Here is a 20013-nt window from a genome sequence, read left to right on the forward strand (position 1 = left end):
TATCTGTCCCAAATAGAGTTCCTCCGAGGTACGGTATATATATAAAATCATCTTTACGCCCTCAGCATCTGGCCTGTGCTTGACGGGTACTAGGTCCTCTGGGACTCTTTGCTGTATTAAAGAAGTTTACTAATCTTTAGTCCTGCCTAGGTACAGGAGTAGAGAGGTTGGCAGCGCAATATCGTCAATGACTCCAGCTGACCATTAGAGGGCAGACTAATTTCACCGGCTGTCCGGCCAGCAGCCCAGCCGTCAAGGACCCCAAAACCCTCTCCCCAATTTTAGTCTCCAACGGGTCATTTCCAACACCGTGCCCCACCGCTCCCACAAATCCCATTCTTAATAATCCTCCTCAACACAAAGCAAACACACACGCCGGGAGCGGCCCTGAGGTCACACCTTTTTAACCCCTCCAGCCACCTACAAGCTCTCCCTCTTACTTCCTACAACCTTCTGAGAACTAAAGAGTTAACTCCGCCCTTCCACCTAATGCTTTTCCTCGCTAATCCGCTCAATCTGAAAGCTAGGGGTGGGTGAGACCCTAGACGGACTGGTCACGGGGACCCTGGATTCATCTACTTTTAACACCTTTTTCAGAAACCGTCACCGTCCTGCCCCACCCCCAGACACACATCCACAAACTCACACCTTTTCCTGCCAAGATCCCAAACCAGCACCTCTTTCTCTCTTCCTCAGACGGAACCAGGTAGGAGGAGAGGGACAAGGTGGGACGCAAGAGGCCCTCGGTTGCTCCCACACACATCTCTGTTTAATTACCTTCCCATCTCGGCGAGTGAGCCCCTTCAAGCGGGTGCCGCTTCTCGGAGGAGGAAGGCATTTGGCCACCGAGAAGTAGTTAGAGGGTCTAACGGGAAGCGCACGGAATGGGGGGAGCGGGAGGGCCCGCGATTTCAGGGCGGGGAGGAAGGAGTTAAAGATGCAGGATTGGCAATACGGTCTGGGAGTCTGGGAGGGGAAGCGGCGGGGAGGGAGGGTTCGGAGCTTGGCTTGGGTCCTCCCCAGTCTGCGCCGGACAGCGGGAGACTTGGGCCGGCCGGACGCCCCTTCTGGCACACTCCCTGGGCCAGGCGCTCACGCACACATACAAACACTCACACTGCCCTTTCCCTCCCTCGCGCGCTCTTCCATCCTTCTCCGAGCGCTCACTCGCGCTCCCTTTTTCTAATACATACGCGCGCACATTCACACTCTCTCTCTCTCTCTCTCTCACTCACACTCACACACACACACACACTCGCACACACACGCTCTCACACTCGGGTCCCGTCGGCCCCGGCGCTCTCCTCGCACCCACCTGCTCCGCAGCGCCCTCGGCGGGCGCACCCCTCGGTCGCGCGCCCTTGGCGCTCCCGGCGCGGACAGTCTCAGCCAGAGGGGGCAGCGTGCCCTGGGGGTGAGCGCCCCCGCCCCTCTCCTCCTCCCTCCCACTGGGACGCTCCCCGTGCCCAGGACCCGCCGCTGAGCCGGAGGGGACCGAGGAGGCCATGGTGGGAGAGCTCGCTCGCCGCGGTGCCCGCTGAGGCCATGCCGCGCCCCGGGCGCCCCTCCGGCGCCCGCTTGCGCCTGCTGCTGCTCCTGCCGCCTTTGCTGCTGCTCCTGCCGCCTTTGCTGCTGCTCCCGGGCAGCTACGCGGGCAACCTGACAGTGGCCGTGGTGCTGCCGTTGGCCAACACTTCGTACCCGTGGTCTTGGGCGCGCGTGGGACCCGCAGTGGAGCTGGCCCTGGCCCGGGTGAAGGCGCGCCCGGACTTGCTGCCGGGCTGGACAGTCCGCACGGTGCTGGGGAGCAGCGAGAGCGCGCTGGGCGTCTGCTCCGACACCGCCGCGCCCCTCGCCGCGGTGGACCTCAAGTGGGAGCACAACCCGGCGGTGTTCCTGGGCCCGGGCTGCGTGTACGCCGCCGCGCCTGTGGGCCGCTTCACCGCGCACTGGCGGGTGCCGCTGCTGACCGCTGGCGCCCCGGCGCTGGGCTTCGGGGCCAAGGACGAGTACGCGCTGACCACCCGTGCGGGGCCCAGCCACGCCAAACTGGGCGATTTCGTGGCGGCGCTGCACCGACGGCTGGGCTGGGAGCGCCAGGCGCTCGTGCTCTACGCCTACCAGCCCGGCGACGACCAGTCCTGCTTCTTCGTCGTGGAGGGGCTGTACATGCGGGTCCGCGACCGCCTCAACATCACCGTGGACCACCTGGAGTTCGCCGAGGGCGACCGCGACCACTACACCATGCTGCTGCGGACCGTGCGGCGCAAAGGCCGAGGTGAGCGGCGGGCACAGCCGTCCCGCCGTTTTGCCCCCGGGCCTTCTCCGGGATGTCCTCTCTCGTCTCCGGGCCAGACTTCTCCTTGAGGCCCCTCATTGCTCTCTCAGCCTCCTCCGCCCTTTCCACCTCTTGAGTTTCTATTTCTCTCTCCACCTCGCCACCCCTCTTCTCGTTCCTACTCTCTCCTCTCTTCTCACCGCCCCACTCCCAACCTTCTTCCCACAGGTTCCTCCCGAGTTAACAGGAGGGAGAAAATGCCTCTAGGCATCTTGGCACTTAGTTGGCCCCCGGCTTAGTTCCTATCCCTTTTCTCTCCTCCATTTTCCATCTCTTCCCAACAGCATTCTCCCCTCCTCCATCTTCCCTCCTCGTTGCTCCCACACACAGTGCTCCCTCCCCTCTTGCAGTCCCCTCTCCAGCTGACCGTCCTCTGCTCTCCCCTCTCCTGACCTCACCTTCCCCACTTTAAGCTCCACAATTCCGGCTCTCCCTATCTGTGCCCCTTTGTCCTTCCTCCTTCTCCCTCCCTTCTCCATCTCTCTCCTGCCGAAGCCTAGCCTGAGCCAGGAGTTCCGCTTAACTACGCAGGGTCTCTGAACATCCTCCCCTGGGTGACCCCGTGTCTGTTCCAGCTTCCCACTCCCTGAAACCTAGGCTTCTCTCTGACCCCTCTTCCTCCCCAGTTATCTACATCTGCAGCTACCCAGATACCTTCAGAACCCTGATGCTTCTGGCCCTGGAAGCTGGCTTGAGTGGGGAGGAGTATGTTTTCTTCCATCTGGACCTCTTCGGGCAAAGCCTGCAAGGTGGACATGGCCTTGCTCCCCGCAGGCCCTGGGAGAGAGGGGATGGGCAGGATGTCAGTGCCCACCAGGCCTTTCAGGTGGGTGTCCAGGTTGGAAGCCAAGGCTGTGGGACTCTGGGCTGGTGGCACATTGTTTCTGGGTCCTGGGTCCTGGGTCCCTCAGTGTCTGAAATGGTTCTAGAAAAGCGGTTCTTGATGCTCATAGGGAGCCAGGTGGCGAAGGGCAGGGGGCTAAGATGAGAGGGTGTACAGAGGGCCAGGGGACTTCAGAGCCAGGAGGCTAAAAACATGCATGGATGTGCTTGAGGTGGGAGGATATTCAAGTCCCACAGACCATCGGGACTTGGAGAAGCCATCCCAGTGAATCCCCTGCTTTGAAGGAGGCAGCACCTCATGAAGGACATAGGGTCCCATTTGACCTTGAGCTAAGGCAAGATGCAGCTCTGGGAGGTGGGCACTCAGGGTACCGGGAGGACTGGAGTCAGCACCCATCTCTCCCCTCTCCAACAATCCCCTTCCTCAGGCTGCCAAAATCATTACATATAAAGAGCCGGATAATCCTGAGTACCTGGAATTCTTGCTGAAGTTAAAACACGTGGCCCGTGAGCAGTTCAACTTCACCATGGACGATGGCCTGGTAGGAGCTGGTCCTGGGACCCTCCATCATAGACCTCCAGCCCCTACTTCACCACCCGCTGCCAGTCTCCACCCTGCTCGCCCAGCCATCCCTGTATTCCCAGGTCTCCCATTCTTTCCCTTCACATTGTTCCCGTATCTCTCTTGATGATGGAGGGGGACACTGAAAGTTGTTCAACTTCTGAAACTCACATCCTTATCAGTAAAATGAGGCTGATACGTCCTGCCCTATCTGCCTATCCGGATTCAGAAGCAGTGATACATGCAGAGGCATCTTATAAGTAGTAAAATCTCTTTGTCGTGTGAGGGTGTTTTCTCCCACCCTCTTCCACGTTCCCAGTGCCTCCCACCCCTCCCCCACAGTGCCTCACTCTGTGCCCTTCATCCATCCCACCCCAGCCCAGCTCTGCTTGCCCCTGCAGGTGAACACCATCCCAGCATCCTTCCACGACGGGCTCCTGCTGTATGTCCAGGCAGTGACAGAGACTTTAGCACATGGGGGAGCTGTCACCGATGGGGAGGGCATCACTCAGCGGATGTGGAACCGAAGTTTCCAAGGTCAGGACCTGGAGGTGGCAGGAATGGGCCACCTTGGGGGTGTCCCAGGCAGGAGGCCATAAGAAGCCTCTAGCCCTGCAGCGCAGGCAGTCACTCACCCACGCCAGTCTCTTCCTCTCTTCTATAAGGAACCTCTGCAGCTTCCTTTGGACGTCTTTCCTGTCTCCCTAGTTCCATCAAGAAGTCCTCCTAGGCTATGGGGGTATAGTTCAGTGGTAGGGCATGTGCTTAGCATGCGTGAGGTCCTGGGTTCAATCCCCAGTACCTCCATTAAATAAATAAATCTAATTATCCCCCCTCCCCCCAAAAAAGAATTCCTCCTAAGTGCACAACCCCTGTCTGGGTTACACACATACATAAAATACATGTATGTATATGGAGGGCAAGACAGAGAAGATCAAAAGATGGAGATGAAGTGCAGGGTTCCTGAACTTTCACTCTCTCAAAACACAGCTATGTTTCTCCGTACCCCCCAGGTGTGACAGGATACCTGAAAATGGACAGCAATGGTGATCGGGAGACTGACTTCTCCCTCTGGGATATGGATCCCGAGACTGGAGCCTTCAGGGTAAGGCTGTGCCCCCCCCCAGAAAACAGTGCCAACTGGTAATGACATCTCCACCTCCCATGTGTCCTGCAGCCCAGCCAGGGCATCTGTTTACTCTGTAGTCACCCTGCCATGCTTGGTCACTTACGGAGAGCCCTGGCCAATCTGGGCGAGGAACCAGGATGATAGGGACTCATAGGCATTACCCTTGGGGAACCTCGTGTCTAAGGAGGGAGCACAGCCCTGCCCTGTGGAAGATTTGTGTCTCTGAAGGTAGGCAGGATCCGCCCCAGCAGAGACAGGCTGACTCAGGGCCATGATAAATGCACATTGTACAGCCTCATAAGTGCATCTAGGAACAGGAGGAGATTGAAGCCACAGGCATCAGGGAGCAGATCATCCAGGAAGGCTTCCTGGAGGAGGAGTACATGGATTAGCCCTCGGAATGTGGACTGAGAACACTGCCTTTTTCTATATTATATGTGCTTCGATCCAAGATTACAAACTCCCTGAATGTAAGGCTGTGATTCTGTCCTGAGTTTTCTTTAGAAAGCCCTTGCATCATCTTCAAGTTTGTCTACTCTGGGGCACCCTTGGGGCATGAGTGTGAGGCTCTCTGTACCCAGTCACAGCAGGGGCTCAGTGCACAGTTGACACCCACACACAGTCCCTGGCAGTAGAGACGGAGTAGGTGGGAGGCAGGACTGATCCACTGGACAAGAGGCCTCACCAATGGCCCTTGCTCATCCACCACTCCTGCCCTCCGACAGGTTGTTCTGAACTTCAATGGGACTTCCCAAGAGCTGCTGACCATGTCAGGGTGCAAACTACACTGGCCCCTGGGATACCCACCTCCTGATGTCCCCAAATGTGGCTTTGACAACGAGGACCCAGCCTGCAATCAAGGTGACTGCCCCTTGCTTTTTGGGCCTCCATTCTGGAGACATCACACCCTTCCTGCTTAGGGAATCAAATAGGTGCTTCTTTCCCACACTGAGGGTTTCCTGGAGAGATTCCTGCCTTTTTCTTCCCTTCATCCATCATCTGAGTTCACTGATTGACTATTAGAAGGTTCTCCATCCTGCTGTTTAATGTCTAACCAAAAATCTCTCTTGCTGTAACTCGGACTCTCCCCTGCAGACCACTTTTCCACCCTGGAAGTGTTGGCTTTGGTAGGCAGCCTCTCCCTGCTCAGCATTCTGATCATCTCCTTCTTCATCTACAGGTGAGCTGGGGTTGAGGTCGGTCGGTGATTGAGGCTGGGAGACCTGGAGAACCAATAGCAGAGGAGGTGGCAGGGGCCCAGATGGAAGAGAGCAGGGCGAAGAGACAGCACAGCAAGGCCGAGGAAGATGGGGGAGAAAAGAGGACACCAGGAAGAGAGAAGGAGGAGATGACAGGGAGGATCTGGGGGATCCAGAAGGGGCAGAGCAGTGGGGGAGTGGCATCATAGGGGTGTGGATTGTAGCCTGAGGCTGGTTTATCCTCCCTTCCTGCTCACGAAGACCAGATGGGCAGCAGTGGTTCAGCACCTGTGGGACTGGATTTTAACTGAGCGGGGATGATGGCTCTGCTGTGTACTGGCTGCTGAACCCCTGAACCCAGAGTGGAGGAGAGAGATAAGGAAGCTTCATTCCTGCCTTCCAGTGGGTAGCTGGAAAATGCAGGAAAAGTTAACAGAGGGAAGCAAGACAGGAGGGAAGAAAATAAATGCTAGTCAAGCATTTACTGTGTGCCAGCCATCTCCACATGACATTTCTTTTCATTCTTATAACAATGCTTTGAAATAAATAATTTCCAAATGAGGATGTTTGGGTGTGAGAACATAAGACTCAGAGAAGTGAAGTGACTACCCCAAGGTCGCCAGTGAGGCAGAATTTCACCCAAGACTCCTGACTCTCAGGCGAGAGGGTGTAATTCCCTCATCCATCTCTTAGCACCTGCCATGATCCCAGGGCACTGAGCAGGGGCTGCTGAGCACCCCTGCCTTGCGTCAGGGGCTCAGACTGGGGCTCAGATGCAGGTTTCATGCCCCAGGAAGATGCAGCTGGAAAAGGAACTGGCCTCAGAGCTGTGGCGCGTGCGCTGGGAGGACCTGCAGCCCAGCAGTCTTGAGAGGCACCTCCGGAGTGCCGGCAGCCGGCTGACCCTGAGTGGGGTAAGAACTCCAGGACTGGGGGTAAGCGGGCAGAGCTGGGTACGGGTGTGGGCGCAGTGCTTGATGGGTAGGGTAGAGAGCAGGGTTCTAGTCCCAGTTCTGCCTTCATTTGCTGTGTGACCTTGGGCAAGTTACATTCCCTCTCTGAGACTACTTCAGGTGTTAATTACATCGATGAGCCTCCCTCACAAGACTCTTTCAAAGGTCAGAGATAGCATATGTGAACATACATTTTTAAAAAGGAGAATAATATACTCACAGATATAGAAAACACACATATGGTTACCAAAGGGGGAAGGGGGAGGGATAAATTAGGAGTTTGGGATTAACAGATAAACACTACTATATGTGAAATAGACAAATAAGGACCTACTGTATGACATGGGGAACTATATTCAATATCTTGTAATAACCTTTAATGGAAAAGAAATCTGAAAGGCCCATGGGCTGACCATCCCTCCTGCACTTCCTCCCTTCAGAGGGGCTCCAATTATGGCTCCCTGATGACCACAGAGGGCCAGTTCCAAATCTTTGCCAAGACAGCGTATTATAAGGTGAGTCTGGGGAAAGACCACTGGTCCTCAGGACTGGGGCAGGGCAGTGCTCTGATGGGGGACTGGGGAGGGTCACAGGGGCCAGGGTGGGCTGTCAGGAGGGGTGGAGTTCCCAGTGCTGGGCCATCTCCTCACAGTGACCATCTTCATTCCTTGCCCAGGGTAACCTTGTGGCTGTGAAACGTGTGAACCGTAAACGCATTGAGCTGACGCGGGAAGTCCTGTTTGAGCTGAAGCATGTAATGTCGGGGAGCGAGGCAGTGGCCTGGGGGAGAATCTGGGGACACGGGGGAGGTTGGCCAACAGAACTGGTATGGAGGGACCACAGGGTGTCCTAGGAAAGGGTGGGCACCGCAGCCCTGGGATGGGCCGTTGCGTGTTGTGGGAGCAAGTGGGGAGAAAGAGATACTGGAGACATCATAGGAGGTGGGGGGCTTAGGAAGCAGAGGGAGTGGGGAGCAGATTCCGGGGGGAAGTTTCTTTAGAACATGAGTGGGAATCAGCAGGGAATGTTCTAGAATGTCTGCAGAGAATGAATAGGGACTTAAGAAGAGTGAGGGGGTCCCGTGAGGGTGGGGCACAAGTTGATGAGGATTGAGGTCTCTATCAGGCTCTGATGCTGGCTCTCACCTGCAGATGCGGGATGTGCAGAATGAACACCTGACCAGGTTTGTGGGGGCCTGCACTGACCCCCCCAACATCTGTATCCTCACAGAGTACTGTCCCCGTGGGAGCCTGCAGGTGAGGGGACAAGGGGATGTCAAGAAACCTGGGTGTAGCCCTAGGGCTGCCCCTGACTGGCCATAAGGCCCTTGACAAGCCACTTCCTCTTTCTGACCTTAATTTTCCTCATCTGTAAAATGGGAGTAGGGAAGAGGGTGGTGGCACTAGAGTAAACCCAAAGCTTTGTCCCCTTCTGCCAGCTTATGTCAGTGGGACCCCTGCACTCCTCCTCCTGGGGGCATCTGCAGGGCACAGGACTGACTCTCACTGCCCAGCAGGACATTCTGGAGAATGAGAGCATCACCCTGGACTGGATGTTCCGGTACTCACTCACCAATGACATCGTCAAGGTAGGCCCGAAAGAGCCCACTGGGTGTCGGGGGGAAGGGCCAGGCAGGCTTCTCCCCTAGCCTGGCCATGATTGGAGGTCCCACTCATGCCTGAGACCCCTGCCCCCCCAAATTTCCCAGGGTATGCTGTTCCTACACAATGGGGCCATTTGCTCCCATGGGAACCTCAAGTCATCCAACTGCGTGGTAGATGGGCGCTTCGTGCTCAAGATCACTGACTACGGGCTGGAGAGCTTCAGGGACCCGGAGCCAGAGCAAGGACACACCCTTTATGCCAGTGAGCCCCGCCCTGACTCTGACCCCTAACACTGCCCCCAGCACAGCCTGGTAGGGAGACTGATGCCTGGCCTCTGATGGGCTCAAGCCCACCTTTCCTGACTCCAGGCTCAATTCGTCATCAGTAGAAAGGGGAGGCAAACGGCAGGGTCTCAAGGCCTTCTCCAGCTCCAGCATCCTGTGTGATGTCTCCAGATCAGTCCCAGACACATCCTCTAGGATCTTGTTTCCCCTCACCTAGCTTTGGGGCCCTTCACTCTGTGACTCCTGACCTCTGACCCACAGAAAAGTTGTGGACCGCCCCAGAGCTCCTGCGAATGGCCTCACCCCCTGCCCGGGGCTCCCAGGCTGGTGACGTGTACAGCTTTGGGATCATCCTTCAGGAGATTGCCCTGAGGAGTGGCGTCTTCCATGTGGAAGGTTTGGACCTCAGTCCCAAAGGTGAGAGGACCATGCTCTCCCCTAGTGCCACCACACTCAACCAACCCCCGCCCCAGAGACAGGGGCCCCTGGAAACGCCACCACCTTTTGCTCCACTGCTGCCAGTGACTCTGGCCCAGTTCCCTACAGGGTTCCCCTGCCCTGTGTCCCAGTCCTGGACCACCCATCCCATCCCTCAACAGGCCCTAGGCTGACCCCACCCCTCAGCCCCTCTCCCCCACCACACAGAGATCATCGAGCGCGTGACTCGGGGCGAGCAGCCCCCCTTCCGGCCCTCCCTGGCCCTGCAGAGTCACCTGGAGGAACTGGGGCAGCTGATGCAGCGGTGCTGGGCCGAGGACCCGCAGGAGCGGCCACCCTTCCAACAGATTCGCCTGATGCTGCGCAAATTTAATAGGTCACTGGCGTTAGTCCTGCATCCTCCCAGCCGCCTCTACCCACCCACAACTGCCACGAACCCCACGTTTAAGTCTTATTCCTACAGTGGCAGAGCCCTCACACAGTTCCCCCGCACCCAGCCTACTCCAGCACAGACTCACAGCCCCCTTTGTGAACACTGTATGACCCAGCTGTCCCCACAGTCCCCTACCTCTCATAACCCTCTCCCCCACCGGCATCGCCACCCACCTGCCCCTACGCCATCAGCCTTCAGTGGCGTGCAGAGTAAATGGCCTCCGCCTCTTCCCTCCGCCTCTCTGCCCTCCACAGGAGCTCCCATCACACGCTTTGATCTCCCTTCCCTCGTGTGCCCTGTAGGGGCCCTGTCTCTCCAGACACACCCCTCTGCCAGCCTGTGTGCCCTCACTCTGTTCTCAATTGATCCCTGGCCCTTTCTGCCTCCTCCCCCTTCTTCTAACCCACTTGTGTTCAACAAAGATGAACAAAATAGCCAATAAGTCTGAAACGTCACACTTGACCCTGGAGTCTTGGATGAATTGAACTTTCCTCCTACCCTTTTCCCACACCACTCCCATCGTGCTGTGCCCACTACCCTGACCCTCCCCAGGGGCCCCACAGCAATCAGAGGCAGGGTGGGCTGACACTAAGTCGGGGGTGGGTCAGTGCGGGGGAGGGGGGCGTCTTCAGGGCAGCGTGTGCTGCTCCTCTCACCACGTGGCCACCCTCAGGGGGAGCAGCAGCAACATCCTGGACAACCTGCTGTCCCGCATGGAGCAGTACGCCAACAACCTGGAGGAGCTGGTGGAGGAGCGGACCCAGGCCTACCTGGAGGAGAAGCGCAAGGCAGAGGCCCTGCTCTACCAGATTCTGCCTCAGTGAGTGCCCGCGTCCGGTGCTCCCGCAGCCCCTGCCCCAGCCCTACCTCACCTTCTGATCCTGCACCTGTCCCTGACCCCTCAGCTCAGTGGCTGAGCAGCTGAAGCGCGGGGAGACTGTCCAGGCCGAAGCCTTTGACAGCGTTACTATCTACTTCAGTGACATTGTGGGTTTCACAGCCCTGTCAGCGGAGAGCACGCCCATGCAGGTAAGTCAGGGACAGCCACAGTGCCAGAGCAGCCAGGGGTGTGGCTTAGCATCTCCATCCCATAGGCCTGCCTTCTGGGTCAGCTTTTTCCACCAGAGCCCAGGTGAAGTCCTTTACTCCCCACCCCTTCTCTTCTTTTCCAGGTGGTGACCCTGCTCAACGACCTGTACACTTGCTTTGATGCCGTCATAGACAACTTTGATGTATACAAGGTGAGTAAAGATGGGAAGGGACACACAGACGTGGACAGGGTCATGGAAAAGTGTAGGGCAGAATGACATAGAGTCTTAAAAGACAAGACCAAGGGACATGGGCAAGGACAGTGTCACAGGGAGACCCAGGTCGGGCAGAAAAGCCGCGCGGGCTGTGAGGGATGAGCAAACACAGTGGCTAGCAGATGAGGGGACAGGAGGACAGGACACACAGTGTGGAGGCAGCACGGGGAAGAGAAAGTTCCAGGCCTCAGGCCCTGCACCCTCTCGCTGCTGACCTTCACAGGTGGAGACAATCGGTGACGCCTACATGGTGGTGTCGGGGCTCCCGGTGCGGAATGGGAGGCTGCACGCCCCCGAGGTGGCCCGCATGGCCCTGGCGCTGCTGGACGCCGTGCGCTCCTTCCGCATCCGCCACAGGCCCCAGGAGCAGCTGCGCTTGCGCATCGGCATCCACACAGGTGAGGCCGCCCACGGCGCGGGGAGGGGGTTTCCAAAGGCTGGAGACCAGGCCCAGCCCCTCTCCAGCACCCCTCACACCTCCCTCACCACCGGTGCGCATGCGCGCGCGCACCTGCGTTCCCACGGGCCGCAGATCCCGCCTGCTGCCTCTCCTGGAGCGCCCTAGCCCTGTCCCATAGCGACCCTCCATTCCTCCCGCCTATCTCCCTTAACACCCCTTCCACCCACTCGCTGATGGGCTTCCGCTCCCTCCAGGACCCGTTTGTGCTGGTGTAGTGGGGCTGAAGATGCCCCGTTACTGTCTCTTTGGGGACACAGTCAACACGGCCTCAAGAATGGAGTCTAATGGGGAAGGTATGCTGGGTCCTCTTGGCGGGCTGGGGAGGGCAGGGTCGCTGTAGCTCCTGGCAGCTGGAGCCTATCCAATCCCTGTTCTCTCTCCTCCCAGGCCCCCTCTCATAAGGGTTCAACCTGGCCAGATCACCTCAAATCTAATCAGAGGCTCAGGTCCCAGCTGCGCCCTCTTGCCAAATGATTGAAAAGTCTTTCCAGGCCAATGTCCTGCAGTTCTCAGCAGGAATCTTACCTTTAGGGCCCTCTTGGGTGTGGTAACGAGGGCTTCAGAGCAGCCCACTTGGGTGTGCATTTCAGCTCTACAACTGACACAGCTGTGTGTCAATTTGCTACACCTCCCTGACCCTCGGTTTTCCTTGTCTGTAAAATGAGAATTAAATACCTACCTCAGAGGAGTTATTTAAGAAAGCCATGTATCATGACTAGCACATACATGTCATCCAGGTTTTCTGAGCCTCAGCTGTTTATCTGTAAAATGAGGCCTGTCTCAGGGTTGTAAAAACCATAGGCCAAACCCTGGAACACAGTGGGTACCTAATAAATGCTTGTTCCCACCCTTTCCCTTGGGCTTGCTTCCTATTGATCTACCTCCTGCTGTATTCAGCACAATTCAATTCGGTAAACATTCACTGAGCAGCTCCTGAGTCCCAGGCCCTGGAATACTGAGACCACCCAGAGCACAGTTCGCTGGGGAGCCCGTGCAGACCCGTGCAAGCCTCCTGGCAGGAGCAGGGCGACTGGGAGTCCAGAGCGGGTGTGGTTCAGCAGATATTCCCTGGGCGCTGTGCTGGGGGCTGCTGGAGAAGGAGAAAGCTTCTCACTGAGGTCTAGTCCTGAAGGAGCACATTCTCAGAAATGGCTTAACAGCAGAGCAAGGCCTCCGTGATGCAGACCCCAGGAGTGGTAGGGGCGAGGTCAGAGGGAGGTCGGAGAAGGGGTGTGGGGAGGAGTCAGTCAGGAGTCAGGAGGCCTGGGGCCAACCTCAGCAGCTTGGGCAGCTCTCCTCCCCCAGGCCTGGGTCCCCTCAGCCCGAAAATGAGGGTGTTGAGCTAAATAACAAGGCTAGCAACTGCTTATATACAGTGCCACCTACATGCTGGATTCTATTTAAATAGTCGATGAATAACATTACATGCAATCCTCACGAGGCTTTGAGATGGGTCTTGTCACTATCAGCATTTTGTAGACTAGGAGAGTGAGGCACAGAGCTTTGCTATTACTTCCCCAAGCAAGTGTCCAAGCTGGGATGTGTACCAGGCAGAGCAGGCTCCGACGTCTGAGCTCCTGACCGCTCTGCTCTGCTGTCTGTCTAGAGCCTGGTAACACTCTGAAGTGTGGTCCAGTAGAACTTTCTGCAGTAATGGCAATGTCCTACAATCTGTGCGGTCCAGTATAGCAGCCTCTGTTACAGGGGGCTACGGGTCACGTGAAATGGAGTCGTAAATCTGAGGCACTGCATTTCAAACTGTATTTAGGGAATAGCATGTGACTAGTGGCTATCATGGGGACAGCATGACTCAAGGGTTCTTAGGGAGAGGCCGGTGTGGTGGGACACTACATGGAGGGGGTGGGACTCTGAATTAGGAGGCTTTCTGGGCCAAAGGGAGGAGGGAGAGCATCTTTATACCCCCATGGTCCCTGATCGCCTACTCTCAACTCTTGCATCTCTCACCTCCCTTCTCCTCCCTTCTCCTACCCAGCCCTGAAGATCCACTTGTCTTCTGAGACCAAGGCTGTCCTGGAAGAGTTTGGTGGTTTCGAGCTGGAGCTTCGAGGGGATGTAGAAATGAAGGTATGGAAGGAAGCCCATGCCCTCACTACCCGTGGGGGTCCCAGAGGGGCTTCCCTCCCTCAGACCCCTTCTCAAGCAGCCAAACCCACTCTCATCATTTGGGAAAGTGGGCATGTCACTCCCCACCCCAACCTCCTTTTTTCCCTCCAGGGCAAAGGCAAAGTTCGGACCTACTGGCTCCTGGGGGAGCGGGGGAGTAGCACACGGGGCTGACCTGCCTCCCTCCTGGCCTTTCACACCTCCCTTCCCAGTGCCAGAGGTGACAGATAGGTGCCAGGCCTCAGCCTCGCCCACAGCAGCCCCACCATTGCCAAAGAAGTAGTTTCCACAGTTCAGGTGTGCTGACCTCGGTGGAGACACCAGATATTACCTCTGGAAGAGGACTGGTTTGGGGGAGAACTTGGAGCTCACAGGACTGGACCAGAACTCCCAGTCACGCCCAGCAACACACGTAGGCACACGCACCCGCTCTCCACCCTGACTCAGGCCCAGCCAGGCTGGGGTGTGGATTCCTGGGTCCCCCTGCCCTTCCCTGTGCCCTCCTCCTGCAACCTTGCTGCGCTGTGACTTTTATGAGGAGGGGGAAGAGCCCCCAAGGGGGAACAGGAAAGGACTCTAGGTGAATCTAGGGGGCAAGAGGAGTCCACACCTGGGCCGAGCCCACAGGGGCCGCAAACAACCCCTGTGCCCTACTGCCCAACAGTGCACAGGGGACAAGGGGCAGGCACAGGGGCTGTGGGCCTGTAGGCCTTGATTCTCCTGTGAATGGAGACCATTAAAATCTTTATTCCAGTGAGAGTGTCTTTTCTTGAGGGAGAGAGGGTTGCCAGAAAACAGCTATATTCTCCACCCTCTACTTCAAACAAGACACGTTTCTCAAGGTGGGAACGCAGTATCTGAAAAAGGCGCGGTTCCCCTTCCAGTCTGAGGAGTGAAACAGCGTAAGGATTATTCCAGCCAGGCCAACGCTGTTGTTGGTCTCAGGACCACAGCCACCCCCTTAAGAATTACTGAGGGCCCCCAAGAGCTTTTGTTTCTGTGGGTGACAGCTATCAACATATTCTGTATTAGAAATTAAAACAAATCTTTATTACTCACTTAAAGTAACTATAATAAACCCCTCACATGGTAATCTTTTGCTGCTTTATAAAGGACTTTCTTAAGAGAAACTGACTTTTTTGGAAGACTACCAGGTCTAGTTTGGTGCTACTGCCTTGATTTATGCTAAGACACTAGCAGGTTTACCCCCATTGTTTTTGCACCATCAGTGTAAATATCAACACAGTCAATAAGGCAAATAATCCATCAGCAGGATTATAAAAATCCGTTTGACCTCATCCATCCCCTGAAAGGATCTTGGAGACTCACCAAATCCGTGGACCGCAATTTGAGAACTGCTGTGTTACCCAATGCCCAGCATGCAGTAGGAATATAATGAGTGTGGACTGAATGGAGAGTCCTGGCATCTACCCCAGGAGGCCTGGGAGCCAAGAAGGAGGGTTTGGGTGGGGACACATGGATCCCTTTTTACCGCAATTGAAATTTGGGAATTGTCCACCTGCCCGTGCACTCCCATGGTGTAGACAAACACGAGAGATGGTTTACAGAATAACTCTCAGTTGGGCTAAGGGCCCTCCTTTCCCTGCTCCAGCCACCCACCCCACCCCCTTCCTGAGCAGGCAGGCAGGAATGCGAATGCGGGGGAGAGGTGGCTGCAGCTTCACCTCCCCCATGGGGAAAGAAAGTGCCAGACATTTCTTCAGTACCATCCATCAAGTGCCGACAGGCCCCTCCTCCGACCTCCCCAAGCGTCTTCCTGGAGTCCACACCCAGTGGGACTGGAGGTCTGCCTTCAAGACAGTGCTCCCGAGACACCAGTGGTGGTCTTGGGTGAAGAAAGGATGATTGTCCTCCGTCTTGTCTAGTGGCTCTTCCTGAGGTCCTCCACCCTTTCTGGCTTCAGTCAGATTTGATTTATTGGGAGTGGGAGCCAACACGGTCAAGTCCTCACCCTCCTCAGCTGGGGAGGAATAGGTCTGGGAAGGCCTGACAGAAGGATGGTTGCCCGGGTAACCACAGCATACCCCACTTCCCGGTGGGCCCTGGTGGCCACGTTGACTCCCAAGCTCCCATTCTTCTTCCCAGGAGTAGTGACAGGCCCAGAAGAGACTGGAGATGCTAAAGAGAACGGTGGGATCTAAGAAGTTGGATCAGGGTGGGGGCTGGGATATCCAGATAGACTGGGGCTTTGGGGAGGGGAGACTGTCAGAGATGAGGTGGGGAAGGTGGGGCGGGGAGCTGATTGACTGAGGAGCCCCAGTAAGACAATTCTAGGAAATTGCCGGTCAGATCCTTCCGGGGCAGCCTGGCTCCACTGCGGGCACTTGGAGGGGAGGGGGCTGGGGGGGAGTGGGCGTGCGGAGAGGCCCAAGGAGTCGATGACTTCAGCAGCTCGAGAACTTTCACTGGAACTGCGGAGATTTCCTTCCGGAGGAAGGGCCCCGAAGCCAGGAAGAACTGGGAAAGCCATTACTGCGGGGAGGTGGGGTGGGGGCGGTCTGAGGGCAGCGGGAGCGCCTCTCCGGCTCGCCCGGGAGACCGGTTTGCGCCAGGACCTCCGCCCACGTGGGAGGGGCTGTCTAGCCTCGCAGAGTTTCCCCGGGCTGTCCTGCGGACTAAGTCTGGGAGGGGTGAGGGGCGACAGGCTTTCCCTGGAGTATGGTTAAGAATAATAACAGTAATCATTGGCATTCAGTTGTGCCTCGTAGTTGACAAAGGCTTTCACACACGTTATCTCATCAGCCCACGTGACACCCTTGGAAGAGGAGGGCGGGGAGTGCAGCTGGAGGTAGGAGGGCCCAGCTGAGGTCCAGCTGTAACTAGGAGGACCCAGTGGAGACGGAACCCCAGCCTAACCAGCCCTGCACAACAAGGCTGGGACTCGGGAAAAAATAGACCTGACAGAGAAAGACAAATGTCCTTCTCCGACCCGCTGTTACATCTACGTCAAACAGCTTGGGTAATCTATTTATTACAGCAGTGCATTTAGCGATCATTATTTTTTTTTAATGATTTATATTTCAGATCCATGGAACCTAATTAGCAGTGGAGGCCAGTTTGCAGCCTGAAAGTCATTTTCTAATTAAATTGCAGGAGCTGTAGAAATATAAAAATAAATAAATTAACCGCAAGAAAATACCTAATGCTGTCCAGGGAGATTGACTCTCACTGGAACACAAGTAAGATTGCAGGCAAGGTGTTTACCACCGAGATGCAGATGAATTTGGTGGGGCACAAAGCAGAGGCGAGGATGCTGGTGAGGAGATGGGGCCATAGGAAGAGGTTAGGGCGGGAACCTGCTTGACTGTAGTGCTAACCTAAGGTTTAGTGAGGCGGCCCAGATAGGAAGCAAAATCCACCTACCCGTTCCGGGTCACACACATTGTACCAGTGAGTAAGTGACTGGGCTGGTTGCTTTTTAAGAACCTACATCTGTTCATCACTGTGGCAACCCTTCTGGGCTTTCTGCAACTATCCCACAGGTATTCTCTTGTCTTTGGCTTTCAGATGCAGACTGCATATGGCATCGCTTGGTTGTTGGTAATGTCCTGTGATCTGGTCAGCTTATCTTGTCTCAGCCCACCAAATGCCCAGCAGGCCAGAATCAGGCCAAAATACTACACAGATCTCAGTATTCAGAAGTGGAGCAGTTTCAAGCCTCTATCAAATGAGAGGCAGCATGGTGCTAGTTAAAGAGACTAACTCAGGATTCAAATCCCAGCTCTGCCACCCATAATCCGTGGAATCTTGGGCAAATTCCTCAACTTCTCTAAGCCTCAGTTTTCTGCTCTTAACACGGGAACGATCATAATAAAACCTACCCCACAGGGTTGCTTGGAGGGTTACATGAGTTGATTTTCCCTGTTGTATCCTTAGAGCACTGACTGGCAGGTAATAAGAACTAGGTAAGTGTTTGCTAATGTCGTTAAGAGTCTGCATTAGATGAACCATGATGCCATGTGTAGGGCATTCCTGACGTCCAGAGGACAGCTGGCAGTGAGACGCAGCCATGATCAGACCCCTCAATGAGAAGTAAGATCTAAAAATCTTAGAAGAAAAAGTAGGAGTTATGTACTCCAACTTCCTATCCAGGGCTGAAATCCTTTTTAAAATATCTGTGTTCTATTGGAAAACTTTCAGGGACTTGGAACTAAGACCATTCTTTTTTTGAACAGCTGTACTTAGAATATTCTTCCTGACAGAAGATGGAGATATTTCAGTCATCAGAATTCCTTTTGAGGGAACCATATTTGTTGATGGACTAAGGGGTGTACCCCTTCCACTGCCATCTAAGGAAAGCGCACCTTGTTGGTGGAGAGTCCTTTGTTTTGCTGAGCTTAAATATCATCTTCAGTTAAAACCAAAATTCCTTAAGTCATTTATTGTGTTGATGTGGTCATGGCCTAGACTGAATTTGAACTTCAAGGGTTTTTTCCCTATATAGATGCAGTTTTTATTTTTCTCTACTTTCTTCTCTCTTTCTGTTCTTCCTTCCCTTCCTCTCTCCTTTCCCCTTCCCGTCTTTCCCTCTCTTTCACTCTTTTCTTTCTTTCTTTCTTTCTTTCTTTCTTTCTTTCTTTCTTTCTTTCTTTCTTTCTTTCTTTCTTTCTTTCTTTCTTTCTTTCTTTCTTTCTTTCTCTTTCTCTCTCTCTTTCTCTATCTCTTTCTTCCCTTCCTTCCTTCCTCCTTCCCTCCCTCCTCTCTTTCTTTGTTTTCCTCTGGGTCTTCTAAAAACAAGCCATGCAATTTTTTTTCACATCTCCCAAGAATCACAAAATTTTAAAGCTGGCCAAGCCATCTAATAGAAACTTAAAGAAAAAAAAAAGACTAATGACTTTATTGTTTTCTAGAAATGACATGCACTCATACAGAGGTGCAGAGAAGAAGTTAAAATCACCCCAAAATCTGCCTTTGAAATAGTTATTGCTAACATTTGATGAACATCATTCCAATGTGAACTAGAAATTGTTTGATGTTGGATATTTAATATCAACTCCCTTTATATTTATAGAAAAGCCAGTCTGCCTCTTGCCTCTTCTGCTGGCCCTGGCACTGCCATTCCTAGCCATGTAAAAGTCTAGTCTCTTCCAACAGCACTGCCTGCCTCCCCACCTCCCCCACCACCTGCCCCCAAATATGACATCTCTAGTTGGGGAAGGGTACAGCTCAGTGGTAGAGCACACGTGCAGGAGGTCCTGGGTCCAATCCCAGTACCTCTACTGAAAAACAAACAAAAGCCATAACATCACAGGTTTCTTTAGAGATTTCTCCAAGGTTCAGCTCTGAGCTCTGTACCATTCTGGGTGAGCTTCTGTGGGTTCATCCTGATTTGTCCACATCCTTTGACAGCCTGCCTCTTGGTCTGGAGCAGAATCATCCAGGTGCAGTCTGAGGAGTGCAGAGAGCAGGCAACCACCACACCTCCTGGCATCTGCCACATAACGGGTGATTATGGAATTTGGCCACACATACCCCTCCCTCCCTCCACCTCCAGTTTTTCTCACATTGCTGCTGTTAATCCAAGTCTCTCCCAACCTCTTCTCTGTTACATTTTAAAGTGAAAAATACCTGTTTTACTAAAGATTTCACATAGGAGATGGGGAAGAGGAGAGAGCACAGTATTTCTACCTAAAAACTCCATTAGACAGGTTTCTTGTCTCCTCAAAGTCCCTCTCCAGCTGGCCCCCAGCCAGGATGGGTCTAGTTTTTGTGGGGCATGAAGTGCATACATTTGGTGGACTCTGTTTAAGAAAAAAAGACAAACTTAAGTATGAAATATTTAATTAGAATGTGAAAATAAGTCACAAGTCACAAATCTAAAATTTCAAAAAATTGGCAAATATTCAAACGTGTCAAAACCTAGAAAAATAACATTAACTTGCCTGGCAGATGTCTGTAATACTGCATCCTTCTGTTCTTGTTGCATATTCTTTGGTTGCCTTTTCATATGACAACGATTTCATAATATCATTTTCTATGGAGGGAACAGAGAGGTAAATTCAGCCTTTCCTCTAGCAAAGTTAAGTGACATTTATTTATTTATTTATTTTTGTGAAATTTATTTTTTACTATCAGTAAGTGGGATGCATAAAACACGAAACTTCCTATACAAACTTGTAAAACAAATAATACAAAATTGTAATACTGCTGCAAGTTCATGCCCTGGAGCAGAAGCTCTGATGCTAAAATATAGTTTGCACAATTTCTATCAAAAATGAAAAAAAAGATATATTTATAATTATATACTACATAACTGAGTATATTCCTGATAGGGAAGGACTTCTGTTTTGACTAGGCATCAATGAAAGTCGAATTCTCCTT

The 20013-nt window shown here is 54.1% G+C and overlaps 1 protein-coding gene across 1 annotated transcript; it reads left to right on the forward strand.

The window, feature by feature from the left end:
• Positions 1 to 1014: 1014 nt before the first annotated feature.
• Positions 1015 to 14764, forward strand: NPR1 (natriuretic peptide receptor 1). The gene is made up of 22 exons (XM_010980473.3): positions 1015 to 2278; positions 2965 to 3164; positions 3610 to 3723; positions 4145 to 4280; positions 4757 to 4848; positions 5598 to 5733; positions 5968 to 6052; positions 6865 to 6985; positions 7465 to 7539; positions 7701 to 7778; positions 8176 to 8280; positions 8541 to 8612; positions 8733 to 8889; positions 9174 to 9329; positions 9558 to 9726; positions 10457 to 10603; positions 10689 to 10812; positions 10956 to 11024; positions 11311 to 11485; positions 11742 to 11840; positions 13541 to 13632; positions 13783 to 14764. The coding sequence occupies exons 1-22, from the start codon at positions 1546 to 1548 to the stop codon at positions 13843 to 13845; spliced, it is 3198 nt and encodes a 1065-aa protein (XP_010978775.3). The 5' UTR covers positions 1015 to 1545; the 3' UTR covers positions 13846 to 14764.
• The last annotated feature ends 5249 nt before the right edge of the window (positions 14765 to 20013 follow it).

The sequence above is a fragment of the Camelus dromedarius genome, chromosome 23 (assembly GCF_036321535.1).
Source record: "Camelus dromedarius isolate mCamDro1 chromosome 23, mCamDro1.pat, whole genome shotgun sequence".
NCBI classification, from domain to species: Eukaryota; Metazoa; Chordata; class Mammalia; order Artiodactyla; family Camelidae; genus Camelus; species Camelus dromedarius.

Excerpts from the sequence above, each read along its gene's own strand:
- NPR1 (XM_010980473.3), top strand. The coding sequence starts at position 1,546 with ATGCCGCGCCCCGGGCGCCCCTCCGGCGCCCGCTTGCGCCTGCTGCTG. Across the intron at positions 5,734-5,967 it reads GGACCCAGCCTGCAATCAAG|ACCACTTTTCCACCCTGGAA; the intron begins GTGACTGCCCCT and ends TCTCCCCTGCAG. Across the intron at positions 8,281-8,540 it reads GTCCCCGTGGGAGCCTGCAG|GACATTCTGGAGAATGAGAG; the intron begins GTGAGGGGACAA and ends ACTGCCCAGCAG.